Consider the following 18,493-nt stretch of genomic DNA (forward strand, 5'->3'; position numbering starts at 1 on the left):
CTGTTGTTTTCCAGTTCAAATATCTAAATCTTTTTAAATCGAGTCAAATATTTATTTAAGAAGCAAAATGATCTGAAATATTACTTCTTTTCTGTAAATGTAATCTAAGAGCTATGTCTTCGTTTCTAAAAATAAATCAAATCAAATTATAATAAACATTTTGAATAAGAAACCTTTTCTTACACCCCATTGGCAGATATGTTTGCTTGTTTTAAGCAAAAAAAAAAATTGTAATATATTTTTTAAAGTATTTATTTTATTAATATTAATAAAATATATTTTTTATATTAATTTTTTTATATTAATAAAATTAATGAAATATTTTTTTTTTTAAAGATATTTATCAGGAAAGCCTGTGTTACGCCTTCGGCTGTTTAGCACATGGCCGTGTGAACGACCCCTCAGCAGGCCTCCTATGTAGGCAGCAATGCAGCTCGCTAGATTTCTCAAGCACAAACGAGGTCATTTTTCTCAAAGCTGAGGAAGGAAATTTGCAGGGAATAAATAAAAATCTTTTAATCAGGTGAATGAAGAGAGTTTCACATAAAACGTCTCAATTAATGAAAGCTTTTAGCTAGCAGCTGCACCGGGGAACTGTTTATTTCGTCTCGTGAAACGCTGCAGTCATGCCGAGTGCCAAATCAGAGTTAAAGGCCGACAACAAACCATCGCTCTGTTTGTTACGTCACTTTTGTTGGTCCCACGGCACACCGCTGCAGTACATGCGCCTGTAGTTTTGGAGAGAAAGCGACGCGAAACTCTGATCGGAGCGTTACTGCATTCATCTTTGATGTTAGCTGCAAACGCTAGCTAAAAACAGACATTAACACACTGACGTTCACTTGACCGGTAACGTGATGTGGAAAATGCTTTCATCTTTCATCAACTAAAACAGCACATTTAATTTTTCGGAATAAAAAATAAATGCATTTCTACAACTGTCGAGTTGGAAAGATAGAGAATGTGAAGAATGAATGTGTTGTTGTTGACATGCATGTGTTGTGTTGAGTTTACACTCATCTTACCATGGTACCCACACTGTAAGCGGTTGCAGGACTGATGGTATGATTATATGGATCTGCTGTTGCATAGACTCTCCCATAACTGTGGAAAAACAACATATGTGTCATTGTCTTTCATAAGACAGTTTGAACCCCTTGACTTTAATGTACACGCATGCAGTGTCTGATAAAACAACTATAAACAACATCATACAATACTCACAATACACAAACAAACTTACACCATTCATACAACACACACACACGGTTTATGGGTCAACGATGTATAACCATCACTTCTGAAATATGAATCTCTGATACAGTATGCAGTGGCGTCCCCAGGATTTTTTTAGGGGGTGGCACAAAGGGGTCAGTACAAATCTTAGGGTGCACATTTCAAAAAATGTATTATGCCTGAATCTAATGGTTAAGAGTTTTGACATTGCCATTAATACTACTGGGAACATGTAAAGTTTTTACTAGTATATCATTAATAAATATTACTACTATTATTCTAATATAAAAATAAAAATAAAATTATTTAAAAATCTCATTCTGGTTGGGGGAGCCAATGGGGGGATCGGTGACTTTTTTGGGGGACCACGGCCCTCCCTGGTCCTCCCTTGGGGGCGCAACTGACAGTATGCTTAAGTGAATCGTATTTTAAAACATTTTTATCAGTTCAATGCGAAAATATTTATAACTATATAAAATAATAGAACGAAATATGACATGATTACCTGCCAAAACTCAATGAAATGCAAATGCTTTGTTTCTAAACACTTTAAATACTATAGATTTGTAAAAAAATAAGTTAAGCTTGTCAAGGAAATGAATTCATCTGAAGATAAATCACGGTCGCACCACATAAGGGAAATAATAAACACTAAAAATCACATCATTTAAAAGTTGTATCTGCACCACATTCTTAATGTTTGAATAACTGCAATAGATATGATTACTTATTTGTATTTTAAAATTGGCATGTCGGAAATCCTTCATTCATCACGTCATTATCGTTTCTGCAACTACAGGCACTTTTAAGTCCTAGCAGTGAAATTTGTGATTTATGTCAAAATTTGTCATATGACGCTTTATAAATATAGTCACAGAGTCATCACACACCTTGACAAAAAATATGATCAATGTGATCTAATATGAAATGATGAAGCATTTATAGGTCCAAACACCATTTTTGTCCATGTCCCACAACTCTGGTCACAATGTTAAAATACTTCAAATAAGTTAATTGAATTACAATTTGAACTTATTTCAAAAGGAATTGTTTAATATACATATTCATTTACAGCATTTTACATTTTTTGTATTATTTACGGTGATTTCTGTTTCTCTTATTTTCTCCTGTAAAGCTGCTTTGGAACAATGCACATTGTTGTATATTGCTATATAAATAAAACTGAATTGAATCATTGTTATGATTTTTTCAAGTAAATGCGCCTGTCCCACACTTTTGAGTCCTTACCGCAACAATGAAAAAGGGCTATCTATAGAATCTATATCTATAGAAACAGAATCACACATGAGCACATTGCTGACAGATTAGGCCGCCTCACTACCTCACTCACAAGATCCCCAAAATATAAGATAAATATCATCTTATCTGTGTCAGTATTTATTGTGTCCTTACCATACAGTTTAGTAATTCTGTACTGTGAACTACATTTGAAAAATAAATGTATATCACTGTTTAACTCATGTATATTAAGATGCTAAGAGTCAAAGCTAATGTAGTAGACCTTGCTAGCTGCCAGTTAGCTGCATTATTAGCAAAAATGTCATTTCCTCAACATGTCTTTACCGCAGCACATTTTCAATGTTTACTGTATATTCAATTACACATATTAAAATCTTAATGACAATTTTGTTGACCATTTTTATATGTATTACAGACTAAAATTAAAATTCACAGGGATTGATTTTAAAAAATGTTGGAGAGTCAAAAGTGCCCGTAGTTGCAGAAACACCCATATACATTATGGGGACTTTCCACAGACAGTTTTATATTGTACTGTTTGTTTGTACGCACACACACACACACACACACACACACACACGCACGCACGCACGCACGCACACACACACACACACCTGTCACTGTAAGCTGTAGCTGTCGTGGGCTGTGTGTATCTGTACGCTGCATAACCACCCTGTAAACACAAAACACACACAAACAATAACACTACACATGTGTCTATCAAACGCGTTCTCTACTTTCAGTATTTCATATATTCAATGACATTCATCTCTGTCTTGGTCATTTCTGACTCGTGAAACTCAATCACGTTCTTGTGATTTGTATCAGATCAGGACATGCGAGGTGGAGATCAGATCATTTATCTGGCCGTCAGGAGGAAAACATGAGATGTTGAAATTCTCTCCAGAGTCCAGAACAACACACACACGACACTCATGCATGCTCAGGAGAGACCAGCAGGGGGAGCTGCAGCACACACAAACTCTAATGACGCCTTCATTACAAGATGCTCTGAATGTAGAAACGTCTGTGCCGCATGAGCGATGGTCGGAGGAGAACACTGAGTGGAGAGAAGAAAAGCTGGGATGATTTTCGTCAACGCTGTAGGGTTATAGAGACGGGCTGCTGTATCATTAAATTAGAGATGTTCTGCTTTCACACGCTTCAGGACGCCCGAGGCACACGGATGTTCTTTAACACTATGCTTGAAGGTCCAGATTAGATGGTTTAGGTACATTATTCAAATAAAACAAAGATTTCTCTTTCATAGCCTATAATACCAAATTAGGTTTTGTTGAGAATTTAACTTTGTCTCAAATATGTTTCTCCTAAAAGTGTTTGTGAGAAATAAATGAAAACAGAGATGCGACGGCAAAACAAAACAAAATGTGAATTGCGCATCTCAGATCTTTTGGTCTTGGAGGCAGGATTCCTAAAACTATTTATTACACGGCGCGTTAGAATGCTCGATTCTGATTGGCCAGACATTTGCAGGTTTCTTACTCCCAGATAACAACCGCTCAAAACTAATAACACACGGTAACCCGGATGCAGCGAATCATTTTGACAGTTTGTTTTTGACAAATTAAATAGAAATATGTCTTTTAATAACATACATGACATTATATTTAGAAAAGCAATTTAAACCAAATTGCCTGTTGGTGACATTTGAACGTCTTTTCTAACCTTAAAACCTAAAGTAAACGTCTCACACTGTCGGGGCTTATTTCTGCGATAACAACCAGCTGCCTGTACATTATCCCTTACTTAACATTCCCATTATACATATTGAATTTAGAAAAAACATAGGCCTAAATATTACTTAAAACGAAACGAAAATTGGAAATGTTGCTTAAGCAGTAATATGAAGTTGAGGCACTAAAATAATTTACTAAAAATAAACAAAAACTAAAAAAAGGAACTAAACTAAAAAGTGAAGTAAAGTAAATTAAACCTATTCAGCAATTTTTAAATAAGTGAATAAATAATAAACTGACAAATGCACATAATAACAAAATACGATAAACTACAATAAACATGATAACGTAATATCTAAAAATACAAGCAGAATCTAAAACTACAAAAAACAATTATAAAACTACAAATGTGCTTGAAAGAAACTGAGTCCATATTAAGATCTCTTACTTTTGATTACAGACTGCTTTGGATTTGTATTCTTGGCCAATCTGATTCTGAGCACATCGTGAGACATTCGTGTCTTTACTGCATTCATAAAATACACGAGGACTGAGATTTAAACTGAAGTCTCCATTCAATCTCACTGCAGTCTAACATCACACACACACACACACACGCACGCACACACACACGCACACACGCACACACGCACTGAAGTGAACTCATAATTCATCACATCAGGTTTGGCAGCGGAACTAAACAGCGCGTTTGATAAAGAAGGTGGGACGTGTGAAATCAGGTTAGAGGTGGAGCGGGGAATTCTGAGGTCACGTGACCCCTCCCCTCTGTTCCCGTGGGGACAGGAAGTGAGGAGGAGCAGCCGTGGCGAACTTCCTGTGGGACTGTGCTGATTGGAGCCCGCGGCTGTGAACGCGAGGGGTAATAAATCAGACTGTCACCCCCTCTGCCCCAATGCACAGCACATGCCTCTTATCAGGCCTCTGCCAACCGGAGCCAGCGCTTTATCAGCCTAAATATGGCAACAAACCCAACTGCGCTGAGACGACAAGAGAGATGAGATGAGAATAAGATGAGCTGAGAAGAGGCAAAATCACAAACAAATGGAGAGGCGACGAGACGAGATAAAACAGTGGCAGCATTTGAGATAACTCGGATTTCAGGTTTTTTCCACTTTCTACCTGGAAATAACTGGAAGAACAGAAGGCAGAGAAAGTCGTGAATGACACGAGGGTGAGTGAATGACAGAGTTGTCTTTACAGTCCCCCAAAAATTAAAAGTCTGCACACTGTGCTGTCTTTCCAAACCAGACTTTCTTCTGTCCAGTAAACTCAGCACTAGATGATGTTGTGATTCTCTAAAAGAGACATTAAAGCCTCAGAACCAGTGGCGGCTGGTCAATAGGGGGCGCCGTCCCACCAAATAATCCAGAGAAGAAGACTGTTAAACATAATTTCAACATATATTATAAATTGCAAAATGTTTTTTTCACACTAAATTCGTCTGGTAGTTGTGTTGGCATTCATTAAAAGTATTACTTAAAATTGTATTTGGTTAATTTCTGTGACAATACATATATATTGTAAGTGTGGGGGCGCCGGACAAATGAGCTCGCGTCTGAATGTATCAATATTGATTTTGACATGTTTGACCTCACGTGTTTGGACAATTACCAGTGATAAATGATGAGCTTTACTCGCCCTTAAAGTGTTTTCAATGCACGCGAGCAACGTGACAATACTATAATCACTATAACCACTTTCATCACTGATGCTATTTGCATTGGTAAGTCATCCCTGTTATTTTTTTTCCGTTTACTGTAACTTTGGTTTTCACACTAGTAAACTAGTAAATTGTAATGTGCTGTTATATTTTATAGCTATATATAGATTTTATAAATGTTTTCAGTAGTACTAACTGTAGTTGTTGTGCTTGTATAGTTTAACACAAATAAATGACTAGACACCCGATGGACTGTTATGATTCTTTACAGTTAACTGAAAAGTTACTCTCGTATTTTGTTACAGAAGAGATGGATGGCCAACCAAAACACTACATTTATGCATTTGGCAGACGCTTTTATCCAAAGCGACTTACATTGCATTATATATATACTATACATTTGTTTCTAAGTATTTACAGAGTTACTCGAAAAAAATGTGCATCAGCCGCCACTGTTCAGAACAATAGTTCATAAGACTTCTATGTCATATTCCAAACCTTAATAAACATCTTAGTAAACATCTTCTGCTTTTGTGTCATACAGGTTTGACACAACATGAGGGTGAATTAATAAATAAAATAAACTGTTCAGAAATAAAAACCCAAAATGTATATATGAAGAAAACAGTAAGACACTAGCGTTGTCTGTTTAGTTTTATAATATTTTTGTGCGTGTTGTGTTGGACAGTTTGTGATTGGAAATAGAATTTTGTCATCAGGTTTCTTGGCACAAAGACGACAGTTAATTGAAGTCAAAGCCACTCTCACTGGAATATCCCTCATGAGATTTCTTCTCTTAAGATGCCACGTCAGCTTCTGTGGCTCTGTTGATGGTGGAAGCCAGGTTTAGTCATTCAGTCCCCAAAGGGTTTTGTGTGATTTCTGTGGCCAAAAATGCTTTTTTTGCGATAAAAACTTGGGGGCGGGGGGGCGGAAAAACAAACAAAAAAAGACACTTTAATTCACAAGTAGTGTTCTTCATTACTAGTTTTCTATGATTAAAAGGCATTCAGCAGATTTATACTGACGGTCTGGAAACCTGAAGGCCCGCCCAAGAGGACATTTTGACTGACAGGTCAAGTAACAAATCACGTTTCGTTTAATGCCGCTTCATGTTAAATTTGTGTAAATGTCCCTGTGATAACAGACCGATGTGCGTATACAAACTTTTCAAACGTTTTCAACAATGTTTAGGAGTTATGCCATGAAACTCGCTACTCGAAACTATGCCACTTAAGAAATCAGCGTTTAGTTGATCGTGATGAATGTTCATTGTCAGCGATATAAACATGACAGCTTTCTTCATGGATGGCTTTGTGTTTTTCCAGGCGTATGGTTTAAGAACGTGACGCACACGTCTGTGAGGCTGACTTGACTCAAAGCCACTAGCAACCTTTAGCCAAAAAAGCGTAACGGCTAATGCTAATGCCTTGACTTCGGCGGAACGCAGGACAGGTGAGCAGAGGCTAGTTTTTTAACGGATCGACCGAAAGCCGATGCATTGTTCCCATAGACTTTTGGAAGATTGCAAAAAAATAAGCTCTGTGATTAACAAAGGTTCATGATGCTAACACGTTTTGTCTATCAAGATCATCTTTACAAAGTAACAAAACATTTGTTACTTTTGAAGCTGAAATACAATCGGCATAAGTTAAAATTTTACACGATGCTATAAACAGACTACACTTAAGGTCGCTCGATAGCAACGTCACCGCCACCAAACCTCCGACAACTCTTTCAAACTTGATAAAAAACGTTCCCTGGTAAGTAACTACTCTGTGAATGAATCTGCATCTACGTTTTGAGACATTTGTGCCCATTTTGCATTATTTGTGAGCTTTATAAGCTGATGACGTCTAACGTCGCTTTTAGCAACCGCCGTTTTTAAAACGCAATAAGCCTTTAAAAAAATCACAAGCGGGTTATAATTGGTGTGTTTTATGTCATAGAATACAACGTGAAAATATTTTGAAGCGATTTACCGAAAACCCATTCAAAAAACTTTGGAGCGATGGAACTGGGTGTCCTAAAATGCTAACTCGACAAAAATATGCCATCTCTGCGGTTCCCTATAAGAGTATCTCTGCTCGTCTACTGAAGCCGCGCCTTCGGCCAAATTATGCAGAAAATCGCTGCAGAAGTTGCCGCAGATTTTGCGGAGTTCGTTTGATTATGCGTTAAGCTCTGCGATCGCAGAATCCCGCAGGGACTGGTTATAATAAAACGACTGCACAAACTACTTCTGTTGGCTAAAATTCCAAAGAGTGAAACGCAAAGTGACTCACGTAGATCTCAGCGCCGTAGAATCCGTCCTGATACAGAACTCTGTGTGTGAGAAACAGAAGAGATCATCAGAATTCAGCCATGTGACGTGAGAAAAAATATGAGCTCCGTATGAGACAGAGAAACAATTATATTCTAGATTTTTATTTTCAGCAACGCGAGGACTCACGCTCCGTATGCAGGGATGGGTGCAGGAGGAGGAGCCGTACGGAAGGTGTTATAAACAGCTCGACCTCTGCCTCTCAGATGAGCTCCTCTGTAAGCCATCGTCGCCCCCGCGGCCGGATACGGGAAACCCGTCACTGTCAACAAACAAACACACACACGACTTTAGGAGCATGCATGAAACGTTTGTGTTAGTGTGTTCATGCTACAGTAAAGTCAATGTTTGGTTTCATCTGTGAGTGTTTACAGACATCTGAAAGCGTCCCGGAGTGTCTGATATATGTAAATCTGAACTCATCATGAGCGGGCGATAGGCTACGCTGCCTCAACCAAAACACATTCATCAAACCTCCACGCAGACACGCTGGGGGATAAAAACAGCAGAAAGTCTCTAAAAGCATCAATATGACGGAGCGGCGATACTGAGATCAGACAGCAGAGATCCGCTCGGCTCTGTCCTGTGTGGAGAGATCAGATCTGTTTCAACACTCTCCGTGAGCGGGCGAGAAATGCGCTCACATGTGAGGTTAGATTGAGAGAAATTAAATCAACAGTAAGATTTTCATGATCTCGAGAGATTGATTATAAGAGATCAGACCGGATCTGACACCATAACGGTCATGACAGGAACGTGTATGTCATTATTTACACCATCTCATATGGTTCCAAGCTTTCGTCACTGCGAAACGCAAAAGAAGATATTTTGAGAAATGTCTCGGTGGTTTTGTGTTCATACAATGCAAGTCAATGGAGTTCAGTGTTGCTTGGTTAACGTTCTTCAAAATATCTTCTTTTGTGTTCTGCAGAAGAAAGAAACTCAAACAGGTTTGACATGACATGAGGATGAGTAAATGATGAAAGAATGCTTTGTTTGGGTGAACCGGCCCTTTAACAAACTCATGTATGGCAGCTGTCCATGGTGCTGAAACTATTCTCTCTCTCTTACCCACTCATGAGAAGTATACAAATCCCTTTAATATGACTAATGTCTGCTGTTATCTGTAACAAAACGACTTTTCATCATTTGTCAAAGTCATATGAAATGATATTTCATGCATAGCAATCCATCAACAGCAGCAACACGACACAAGAACTGATCATCAAAATAGAGCAGATAAAGTGTAGAGCGAAGAGAGGAAAACAGGCCGAGCGGATGCTCTCTGAGCTCATTACCTCACACTCATCACTAGAGGCTCATGGGAAGGTTTGGGTTGCAAACAACAAAGAACGAAGAACCCGGCGCCACACAGACTTCAATCAGCACACATACATTGTGTACACATCTCACACACACATATCTATTGCCTGTTTCACAGTGTGTTGCCTGTACCGCTGCCTCACAACAATGCAAAACTGTAAGTACTTCGGAATAAACTTGAAAGGAAAACTTCAGACTTGACTTGATGTAGTTCTCAAATCTTACGGATATAGATTGTCAAAATGTACATATCAAAATGCTGATGTGCTGGTCATTTCAGTCCAGTGTCTGTTGAATTTCAACAACAATCTGAATCAAAACTCAGGAGTGACAAAGTCAGCAAATGTGAAAGACTGACAGCATGACGAGACACGGAAACGGTCACAAAAATCCAGGTATCACACAAAAAATAATTGTCGAACTTTTCCTAAATACATATAGAGATATGACTGTATTTCTTAAAAGTGAATCTGAACTTGTTTTCTTTGCCGTATTTGAGGTCTGAAAAAATACATCTTTTATCTTACATCAAGTATCTTTTCTTTTATTTTCACCTGTTTTCATTTTCTGCAGATAAATGCAAACAGGAACAAGATTTTTATTTGAAATTTGAGAGAAATATTGTTAGTACTTCACAGAATGAAACAGAAACGATACCTGCAAATCGTACATTAAGAAAAACTGACTCCGCCTGTATATTTCCAGGATGAGTAAAGATGACAGAGTCGATCATTCCGTCTGAAGTGTCACGTGCTGTGTGAAACAGGTTCAGTCCTCAGCCATGGACTGCAGTCAAACCGCTGAACATATGCTGATGTTTAGATCTGATAAACTGTTAGGCAGAGACTGGAAAACCAACAGCTGGCGATGAGAAACCCCTGATGGTGTGTGGACGTGTGTGTTGTGTGTGTGTGTTTTATTTAAAGGTTTTGGAGTGTAATGGGCAGAGCTCGGATATGAGCCGTGAACTTTCCCCAGATGATATACAGTAACATCTCACCTCATCTGAATGCAGAAGACTCGCACAACACACGGCTATAAAACCTCCCCTGACGAAAAAACTGCATAATCTGGGTTAGGCATGTTTTGATGCTAAAGACCAGCATATGACCAGCTAAGGACCAGCACATGACCAGCTTAAAGAAGCACCAACAAGCTTAAACCAGCACATGACCAGCACAAACCAGTTTAAACCAGCACATGACCAGCTTAAACCAGCACATGACCAGCACAAACCAGCACATGACCAGCACAAACCAGCACATGACCATCTTAAACCAGCACATACCAGCAAACCAGCACATACCAAAGCACAAACAGACACATACCACTTAAACCAGACAACAACCTGACAACCAGGCACATGACCGACTAAAACCAGCACATGACCAGCACAAACCAGCACATGACCAGCACAAAACCAGCACATGACCATCTTAAACCAGCACATGACCACTTAAACCAGCACATGACCAGCTTAAACCAGCACATGACACACATAACCAGCACATGACCATGCTTAAACCAGCACATGACCAAGCTTAAACCAGCACATGACCATGCTTAAACCAGCACATGACCAGCTAAACCACACAGACATCAGACATACCAGCACATGACCAGACACCTCACAACATGACCAGCACAAACCAGCACATGACCAGCTTAAACCAGCACATGACCAGCACAAACCAGCACATGACCAGCTTAAACCACCACATGACCAGCACAAACCACCACATGACCAGCTCCACAAACAACCTCCAGAACCTCACAACCATGTCATACTTATCTCATTCTCATCATTTAAACGGTTTACTTTCTTCGTACTATCATCTGATGATGCTTGGAGATCTCTCTGTTTCGGTGAGTGAGTTAGCCAGCCGGCGTCACGTGCCATCGTACGACTCTTCATTTTCCTTATGAAAGACTTTTACGGTCATGAAGACTCGAGGGCAAATCAGCCCGGACTCATTTAGCAAAACACAGCGCAGGGAATATGAACTAAAGCCAGAGATACAGCGACGAATCCTCCATTTGGACGACTGAAACGGGTTTTACGGCGTGAGCTCTGATGAAATTAAGCCCAGAGCTAACTAGCAGCGCTAATGACATCACCACCATCTGACTCCACTAAATCAACACGCGGCTTATGGTGCGCTGAAGGAATCGTGTCTTCTGGTTTAGGTAATGACATGCTAGCGTGAGCGGTTCAGGAGCGCTAGCGCTGCAGTCTCAGGTTTAGTTTCATGAGGTGCAAAATGGCTGACATCAGCACGTGTGTCTCCGAGCGTGACCTTTAACCCCAGGTACTACACACGCTCCTCTGGGCGTCTCGTTTCAGGGGCATGAGACCACCCTAGCAACCACCTAGCAACCGCATATGTGACAAGCATCACACAGTTTCTTGAGAATGAAATGAAACCGCACAAAATCAGAAGATTATTAACGCCACCACACTTCCATCAACACCCGTTCAAGATATTCAGACACTCGCTGGGGTTGTGACTCATTTCACATGCGAAAGGTCAGCCAATCGTGACAGAGGTCATTTACATATAGAAACACCCTTAACGCATGCCGTAGGGTCAGTGATGAGGTGAAAGACAGTCATTAAAAACTTCACACCCGTCAAGAGCATCGTTTCAGACGGTGTTTCTCACCTGCGTAGAGCTCAGGTCCATACACGGCTCCTACGACTGGATTCAGTTTCCAACCTGTAATGAACACGCACGTCAAAAATGCATTTCGTGTGTATTTCTGAATGATCGACAGGGTCCGTCGGCCTTACTGTTTGTGTATGGATTTACTGCCTTCTTATTGGTCATGACTCTGGCTGTGGCGTTGTTCACCTGACAGAAAAACACACAGATTTCAACATATATCAAAACCACACGTGGAAAAATACATGCTCATGCCCGACGCATATCTGTCAGTATAATCGCTCAGCTGTAACGACCCACAATGCATCTCTTCAAAGTCCTCTGAGCCGAATCAAACCACACACACAACACATGACAGAATGCAGTGTGATGCTCTTAAATCTGTAATATCTGAGAAGTGAATTCAAGCACCACAAAAAAAAGTTTCAAAATATGATTGGTGCTGATTGGCTCTGTATTATCCAATGAAACGTGAGGATTATGAATATTGATTACGATTCAACTGAGCTTTAATACTGAACTTCTCTCTCAGAGACTTAAAGGAATATTCTGGGTTAGTCTGAACCTAACCGGCATTTTCGTCACTTTTTAGTCTGCTATCTAATAACATTAATTATAATACAAATACTGTGATCAAATCTCATGAAATGAAAATATAATAGTAATATTTTATAATAAATGTGATTTTGCATAGTCTTGTTTCTTTTATTTTTGCAGCGTTCTTGACACATAGGTGGAAATTAAGTCTTTTTACTCTCAAGTACATTTTTAAATATCTGTATTTTATGAGAGGGCTTTTACTTTGGAAAGATTTTACTTCACTACACTACAAAGCATACAGTACTTTTTACTCCACTACATTTCATTAATAAGCGTTTATTTTTTTACAGTTTAATACTTAAGTACGAGCTCAAATCTAGTACTTTTACTTCTTATCTTTTAAAGGTGAAAAAGTATTTATACTTTTTACTTTTGAAAGTAGTAAAGTACTGGATTTTAATGTCCGTAAAGTCCCAGTGAAATAAAAAATGACAATGCCTTTTTTCATGAAATTTTTGCAGCATTTATAGTCAATAGTTTATCAACGTGGGTCATTTTCTTTTTTAAATTCATGTGCCCTCATAATCTTCAGTTAAAATCTGAAACTATCCATTTCAAATGATGTATGTTAGACGGCTTGGGCGGAGCATCCGTTAACTCCTCCCCTTCAACTGTCAGTCTGCTGCCAGTTCCATTTCAAAATGCAACAACTGTTTTTATACATCCAATCATATCGCAGAGAAAGACAAAAGCAATTTTTCTCATTAGAAATTCTATTTCACTCAGAAATGCGTCAAAATACGGAAGTCAAACGATCGCAACTTCCGGTTCACGGGGACTTTAAATTCTGTATTAAAGGTTAAAAAACATATAAAAATGTATTTATGAAGTGTAATGGAGTACAACTATGACATACGGCTTTATAATCTAGTGAATATGTTTTTTTTTCAAAGTAAAAACTCTCAAAAACTCTCATAAGTACATATACTTGAAATGTGTTCTTGAGTAAAAGTAAAAATACTTAAGTACTGTCTACCTTCTCCACTGAGTAAAAGGTTCTTTAAACAAACCCGTCTTACTTTTGAGAACCTAAAGAACCCTTTCACTACAAAGAAGGCCATAGATCCGTTTAAGTCGCACTGAACCCAGAATATTTCTTAAAGACATATCACGCACACACACAGGGACAGGTAATGCACCAATGCTCAGGGTGAGAACAGGAAATGATGTCAGCAGGCAGGAAATGACGTCAGCAGGCAGGAGAGACAGAAGGAAAAAAGGAAAGCACCTCAATCTTTCGTCCTTCTACGATTGTACCGTTTAGTTTCTCCCGCGCACGGTCTGCGTCTGAGCTCGTTTCAAACGTTACAAAGCCAAAGCCCTGACGTCCCACAGAGTGAAGCGGAGGAAAAGAGAGAGAGAACGTTGAAGGGCTTTGGAAAGACTAAGGAACACATGATAGGAAGAAAGCGTGAGAATTGATAAAGATAGATAAAGAGAGAGAGAGAGAGAGTGTTAAAGCGACACAGACAACCACATCAAAAACACGCAGAAAGTTTGTTTATTTCAATGTTTCGTTATTGCAGTGACACAATATGGGCAGAAATAAGATCTTCAAAAATCTATGTTCTCCACCATCTTACAAACCTTTTGATCTAAAGGCTCATGCATACGTTATGAGAAAAAGGCAGACACACAAAAATTGTGCCTACACATGCATTTCTTCACAAAATTAAAACTTTAACTGGCACCGCTTTAGATTACGGCCAGCAATGTACGGCATAATTAAACAGATTTTACAGCGTAACTGTAACAATAATGTACCTCTACAGTAGGTAAAGGGGAACAATATGCAACGTTTTTGGGGAATAAAGAAGTCAGGAAATCCAAAAAGATATTTATACTGTAGGTATTTTAAAACTAAGGGGTAACTATATATATATATATTATAGGGAATAAGGGGAAATGATGTGTTCAGTTTTTGCGCGAGCAAAACAGCACGAATGAAGCATGCAGACTGTCTGTCAACTGTCACTATGCGTTATTTTGATGAGTTTTAATGTGTAAATGTGCAAAATCAATGTTGATCTTTTGAGACCATAATCAAGTAGTTCAAGAGCGGTTTGATTTGGATGTTTATATGGCACGCAGTTCCCTCATAATTATTATTTTTAATTTTCCTCACTCTTGCTCCTTTATTCACTCGAGAGAGAGACGGAATGAATCCTGAGGTCAAAATGTGTCACGCGTGTGCATCTCTCAGTGTTTTATCATGCTGTAATGAGTTTAACACAGAGGACTCAAACACGGCTCATTTCTCAACACGTACAAACATACTGAATGCAAATGACTGCTTCTTGGACAGCAAAGCGTGATGGGTAATGGGCTTTTTTGGGGCAGACGACAGTAAACGGTTGCTTGAGCAGATCAGGGTCTCTCGCTTCATCATATGGAGCTGCGGGGGGGACACGGATTGAGACGCGATTGTGTTTTATTGTATTCTTCAACGTCGTGTTGTTGCAGGGTGCCACAATAAACTGAACAGAAGTAACAGATCTTAGATAATAATCACATTTCTGGGCATAATGTATGATACATGAGCCGGAGTTTCATTATTTCTGAGGACTGGGGTTTAATCGCAAACAAAGAAAGAAATAAAAAGAGTTAAAAGGGAAAATAATAGTCACTTTGATACCCTCATTTCATTTCAAACTGGATCTTTCTGTCCCATAACACAACATTTTTAGAAATGATCTCACTACCATTAAATAATCTCACATCAGTTCTTACGTCTCGTACAGTATGTATCCTTATATTCAAACTAAAATGACAAAATGTTACGTTCTGGTTGAACTTGTTTGGGTCAAATGAGAAAAACTGTGAGCGGAGCGCGGGCTGACCGCCAGTACTGGGATACGGCGATGCTTATGTGCGCTTTCATGTCTGTTTTGTTCTTTGACTTCTTAGTCTTTAATCTGACTCGAGGAAGATCAAACCAGCGTCTCCGAGCCAATAAAGGAGTTCAGCAGAGACAGAAAGATCATGACAACCGCACAAACAGAGAAGAAAGAGTCATTCAAACCTTTGATCCCCTTTCATTAAAGATAATCTCCACGTCTAAGATCTTCCCAAATTGCTGCAGAAAAGGAGACAGAGAGAGAGAGAGAGAGAGAGAGAGAGAGAGATTAGAAGTCTCTTGCTGTGTTCATGAGAAAGCTGAGCTTGAATCTTGGGATAAAATAAAAACATCATGACGCGTAAATGGAAATTAAATAACACACAAATTACAGTATACACCACATATGTCTTAAAATAACATTTATAGATGTTAGATTATGAAAAACGCTTGTAATTCTGTTCATTCTACAGCATCAGTACGATGCCCCTCGCGTGAGGTCTCTGACGTGAGGCCTCTGGCGTGAGGTCTGTGGAGTGAGTTTCAGATCAGCAGATCATTTAAAAACATTCACATGTAATTTCTGTATGAGCAGCATGTTTTGTGCCGCTCTCTCTCTCTCTCATCTTTGTTCACGTTCCAGCCCGAGTTCTTCTAACGAGCGCAAAGTGAGAGAGGCTTTTAATTGCCTCTTGCATTATTTCATTAAAAATAATGACGCTACATGGCCATCATTCCACCGTTGCAGTAAAAAAACAAATCAAACCTCAAATGTGAGATCTGTGCTCGACCCGATGATAATACCATCACAGACTGACCACAAAAATCCAGAGGACCAGAGGAGGAACAGAGCGGTCACAGATTTAAGAGCGGTGCCGTTACAGATTCATGGTAATGAGATCCATTCTAACTTTCACTGCTCGTATAAGAGAGAAATCACGAAAAGAGATCTCTATGTTGTATCAAGCTTTTCACTTGTTTTAGTATATAACAAAAACAAAATATTTGAAACTAATATCTCAATTGTTTCTTCTAGACAGCAATACGATTAAACTGAGGCTGAAAGCTTTAAGACAATAAATAGAAAAGCTGCTTAGTAACCATATGCATTGGGAAGAAGGTCTTAAGATGTTTTTTAGACGTATTTTAGACGTTTTACAGACGTCACCCTTGATTTTAGAACAAGTTTTTAAATTTCTCACTTTCGACTCCAAATGTGCACCTAAAATAACAACAATACGCAATATAAAAAATAAGAACCCTAAAAAACAACACAATGCGATGCAATATCAAAATCTGCATAATCTAAAATATTGAAAGACACTATAAAAAAAGACACACATTTACTTCCGGTATATACCAACAGTCTCATTTGTGTCCGTTAAAATCTCTAAAGAGTTTTAATAGAAACATCTTAGACAAAGTTGGTACTTGAACGGCACGGCGAGACTACGAAACGAACTTGTTTTTTGTCACCGTTTCAATTCTTAATGTTATTGTTCATCCAATCAGCGTCTGCGTGAAACTGTGGGCTGAAATCTATCAATTTCTCCGAACGAGCGCACATTTGGCGGAGGGTTGAATCAGGAACACACCCACACAAACACATTAACTCCCCAGCGTGAGCACCATGTGTGTGATGGGCTTTTCCCTGGCCAGCGTGTGGCAGATGCTAATTGTTTTAACCGGGCGTAATGGACCAGTGATGGAGATTAATTAGTTTGCTAGGAAACTTGTGTCTGGTGTTTTCCTCTGAGCATGCTCAGTTACCCCCCGGGCGGCAGATTTCTGAGGCGTACACGCAGTCATCTGTTAGCAATGCATTGTGGGGAAGAAATCTAAACTCTTTAGTACCTGGTCACGCACCACTTTAGAATGAGACAATGAAAACTTTTAACGCCGAGTAATTTAACACACAATAATTTACAATTCCAGTAGAAAAACACATACAGTAGTGGCCAAAAGCGATGTCAGGAGGTGATTTTTGGACAATATTTGATTTTAATGACCCTCAGGCTGGATTAAACATTGAACTATGACGTGCATGATACACAATGAAGAAAACACGTAACTTCAACGTATTTATACGACAAAATTATTTGGATAGTCAAACTACAGCATATCAGAGAATCTGGGTTTATTCTAATACACAAAGAAAGCATAGAAATAAAGCACATATTAAATACAGTTTTATCAGTTATTCATATTTTGTTGATCTTCTCTTGTTTCGACTACAGCAGTCATTATTCTGGGCTACACAACACACATACAAAATCTTTAATAATATATTTGAATAAAGACATAAATTAACCAAAGTTGGACACCACTTTTGGCCACTACTTTACAAGTCAAAAATACACATAAAACAAAGTGAAAATATATATACTATACACAGGTATTAACAATAACGGTGATATTAAAAAGCATCGATGTTGTGTTATTTCGATTAAGCCACACTACACTCGTTACACTATGTTATTCTTTGGCAATTTTTTTTATATTTATTTAAAAATCTATAGATATTGCGATAACATCATCATCTTGAATTCTATTGACTGCAATAACCGTATACTATGAATCAGATATCGTCAGCTAGGGTCCGCAAAATATACGGTATCGTCAGCAACCATGATAAAAATGCCATGATTGATAATATCACACTAATTCTACAGATATCATGATGATACGAGTAATTCAGCACCCGTTTAAAGCTTTGTGAATTCTTTTGGCACGATAACCGTGCAGCAGGGCTGGATTGGGTCTAAAAACCGGCCCTGGACTTCTTGGCCAAGGGCGGCCCTATGTCACGAAATTGTGAATAATCCAATCCGCCCATTCGCATGCAGGCAATCAAATAAATACGACTGAGGCGGT

The 18,493-nt window shown here is 38.8% G+C and overlaps 1 protein-coding gene across 8 annotated transcripts in view; it reads right to left on the reverse strand.

The window, feature by feature from the left end:
- LOC130561137 (RNA binding protein fox-1 homolog 3-like) overlaps nt 1-18,493 on the reverse strand; it is a 142,423-nt gene that overhangs the window by 7,322 nt on the left and 116,608 nt on the right. For all 8 annotated transcript variants that reach the window (XM_057345289.1, XM_057345293.1, XM_057345291.1 and 5 more), the window contains 8 exons: nt 15,806-15,859; nt 14,012-14,104; nt 12,312-12,372; nt 12,184-12,237; nt 8,327-8,459; nt 8,160-8,199; nt 3,111-3,169; nt 1,026-1,104 (listed from right to left, as the gene is read on the reverse strand). In XM_057345289.1, coding sequence (XP_057201272.1) covers nt 1,026-1,104; nt 3,111-3,169; nt 8,160-8,199; nt 8,327-8,459; nt 12,184-12,237; nt 12,312-12,372; nt 14,012-14,104; nt 15,806-15,859 — 573 coding nt within the window. The remainder of the gene's footprint in view (nt 1-1,025; nt 1,105-3,110; nt 3,170-8,159; nt 8,200-8,326; nt 8,460-12,183; nt 12,238-12,311; nt 12,373-14,011; nt 14,105-15,805; nt 15,860-18,493) is intronic.

Source organism: Triplophysa rosa, linkage group LG11 (genome assembly GCF_024868665.1).
Source record: "Triplophysa rosa linkage group LG11, Trosa_1v2, whole genome shotgun sequence".
Classification (NCBI taxonomy): Eukaryota; Metazoa; Chordata; class Actinopteri; order Cypriniformes; family Nemacheilidae; genus Triplophysa; species Triplophysa rosa.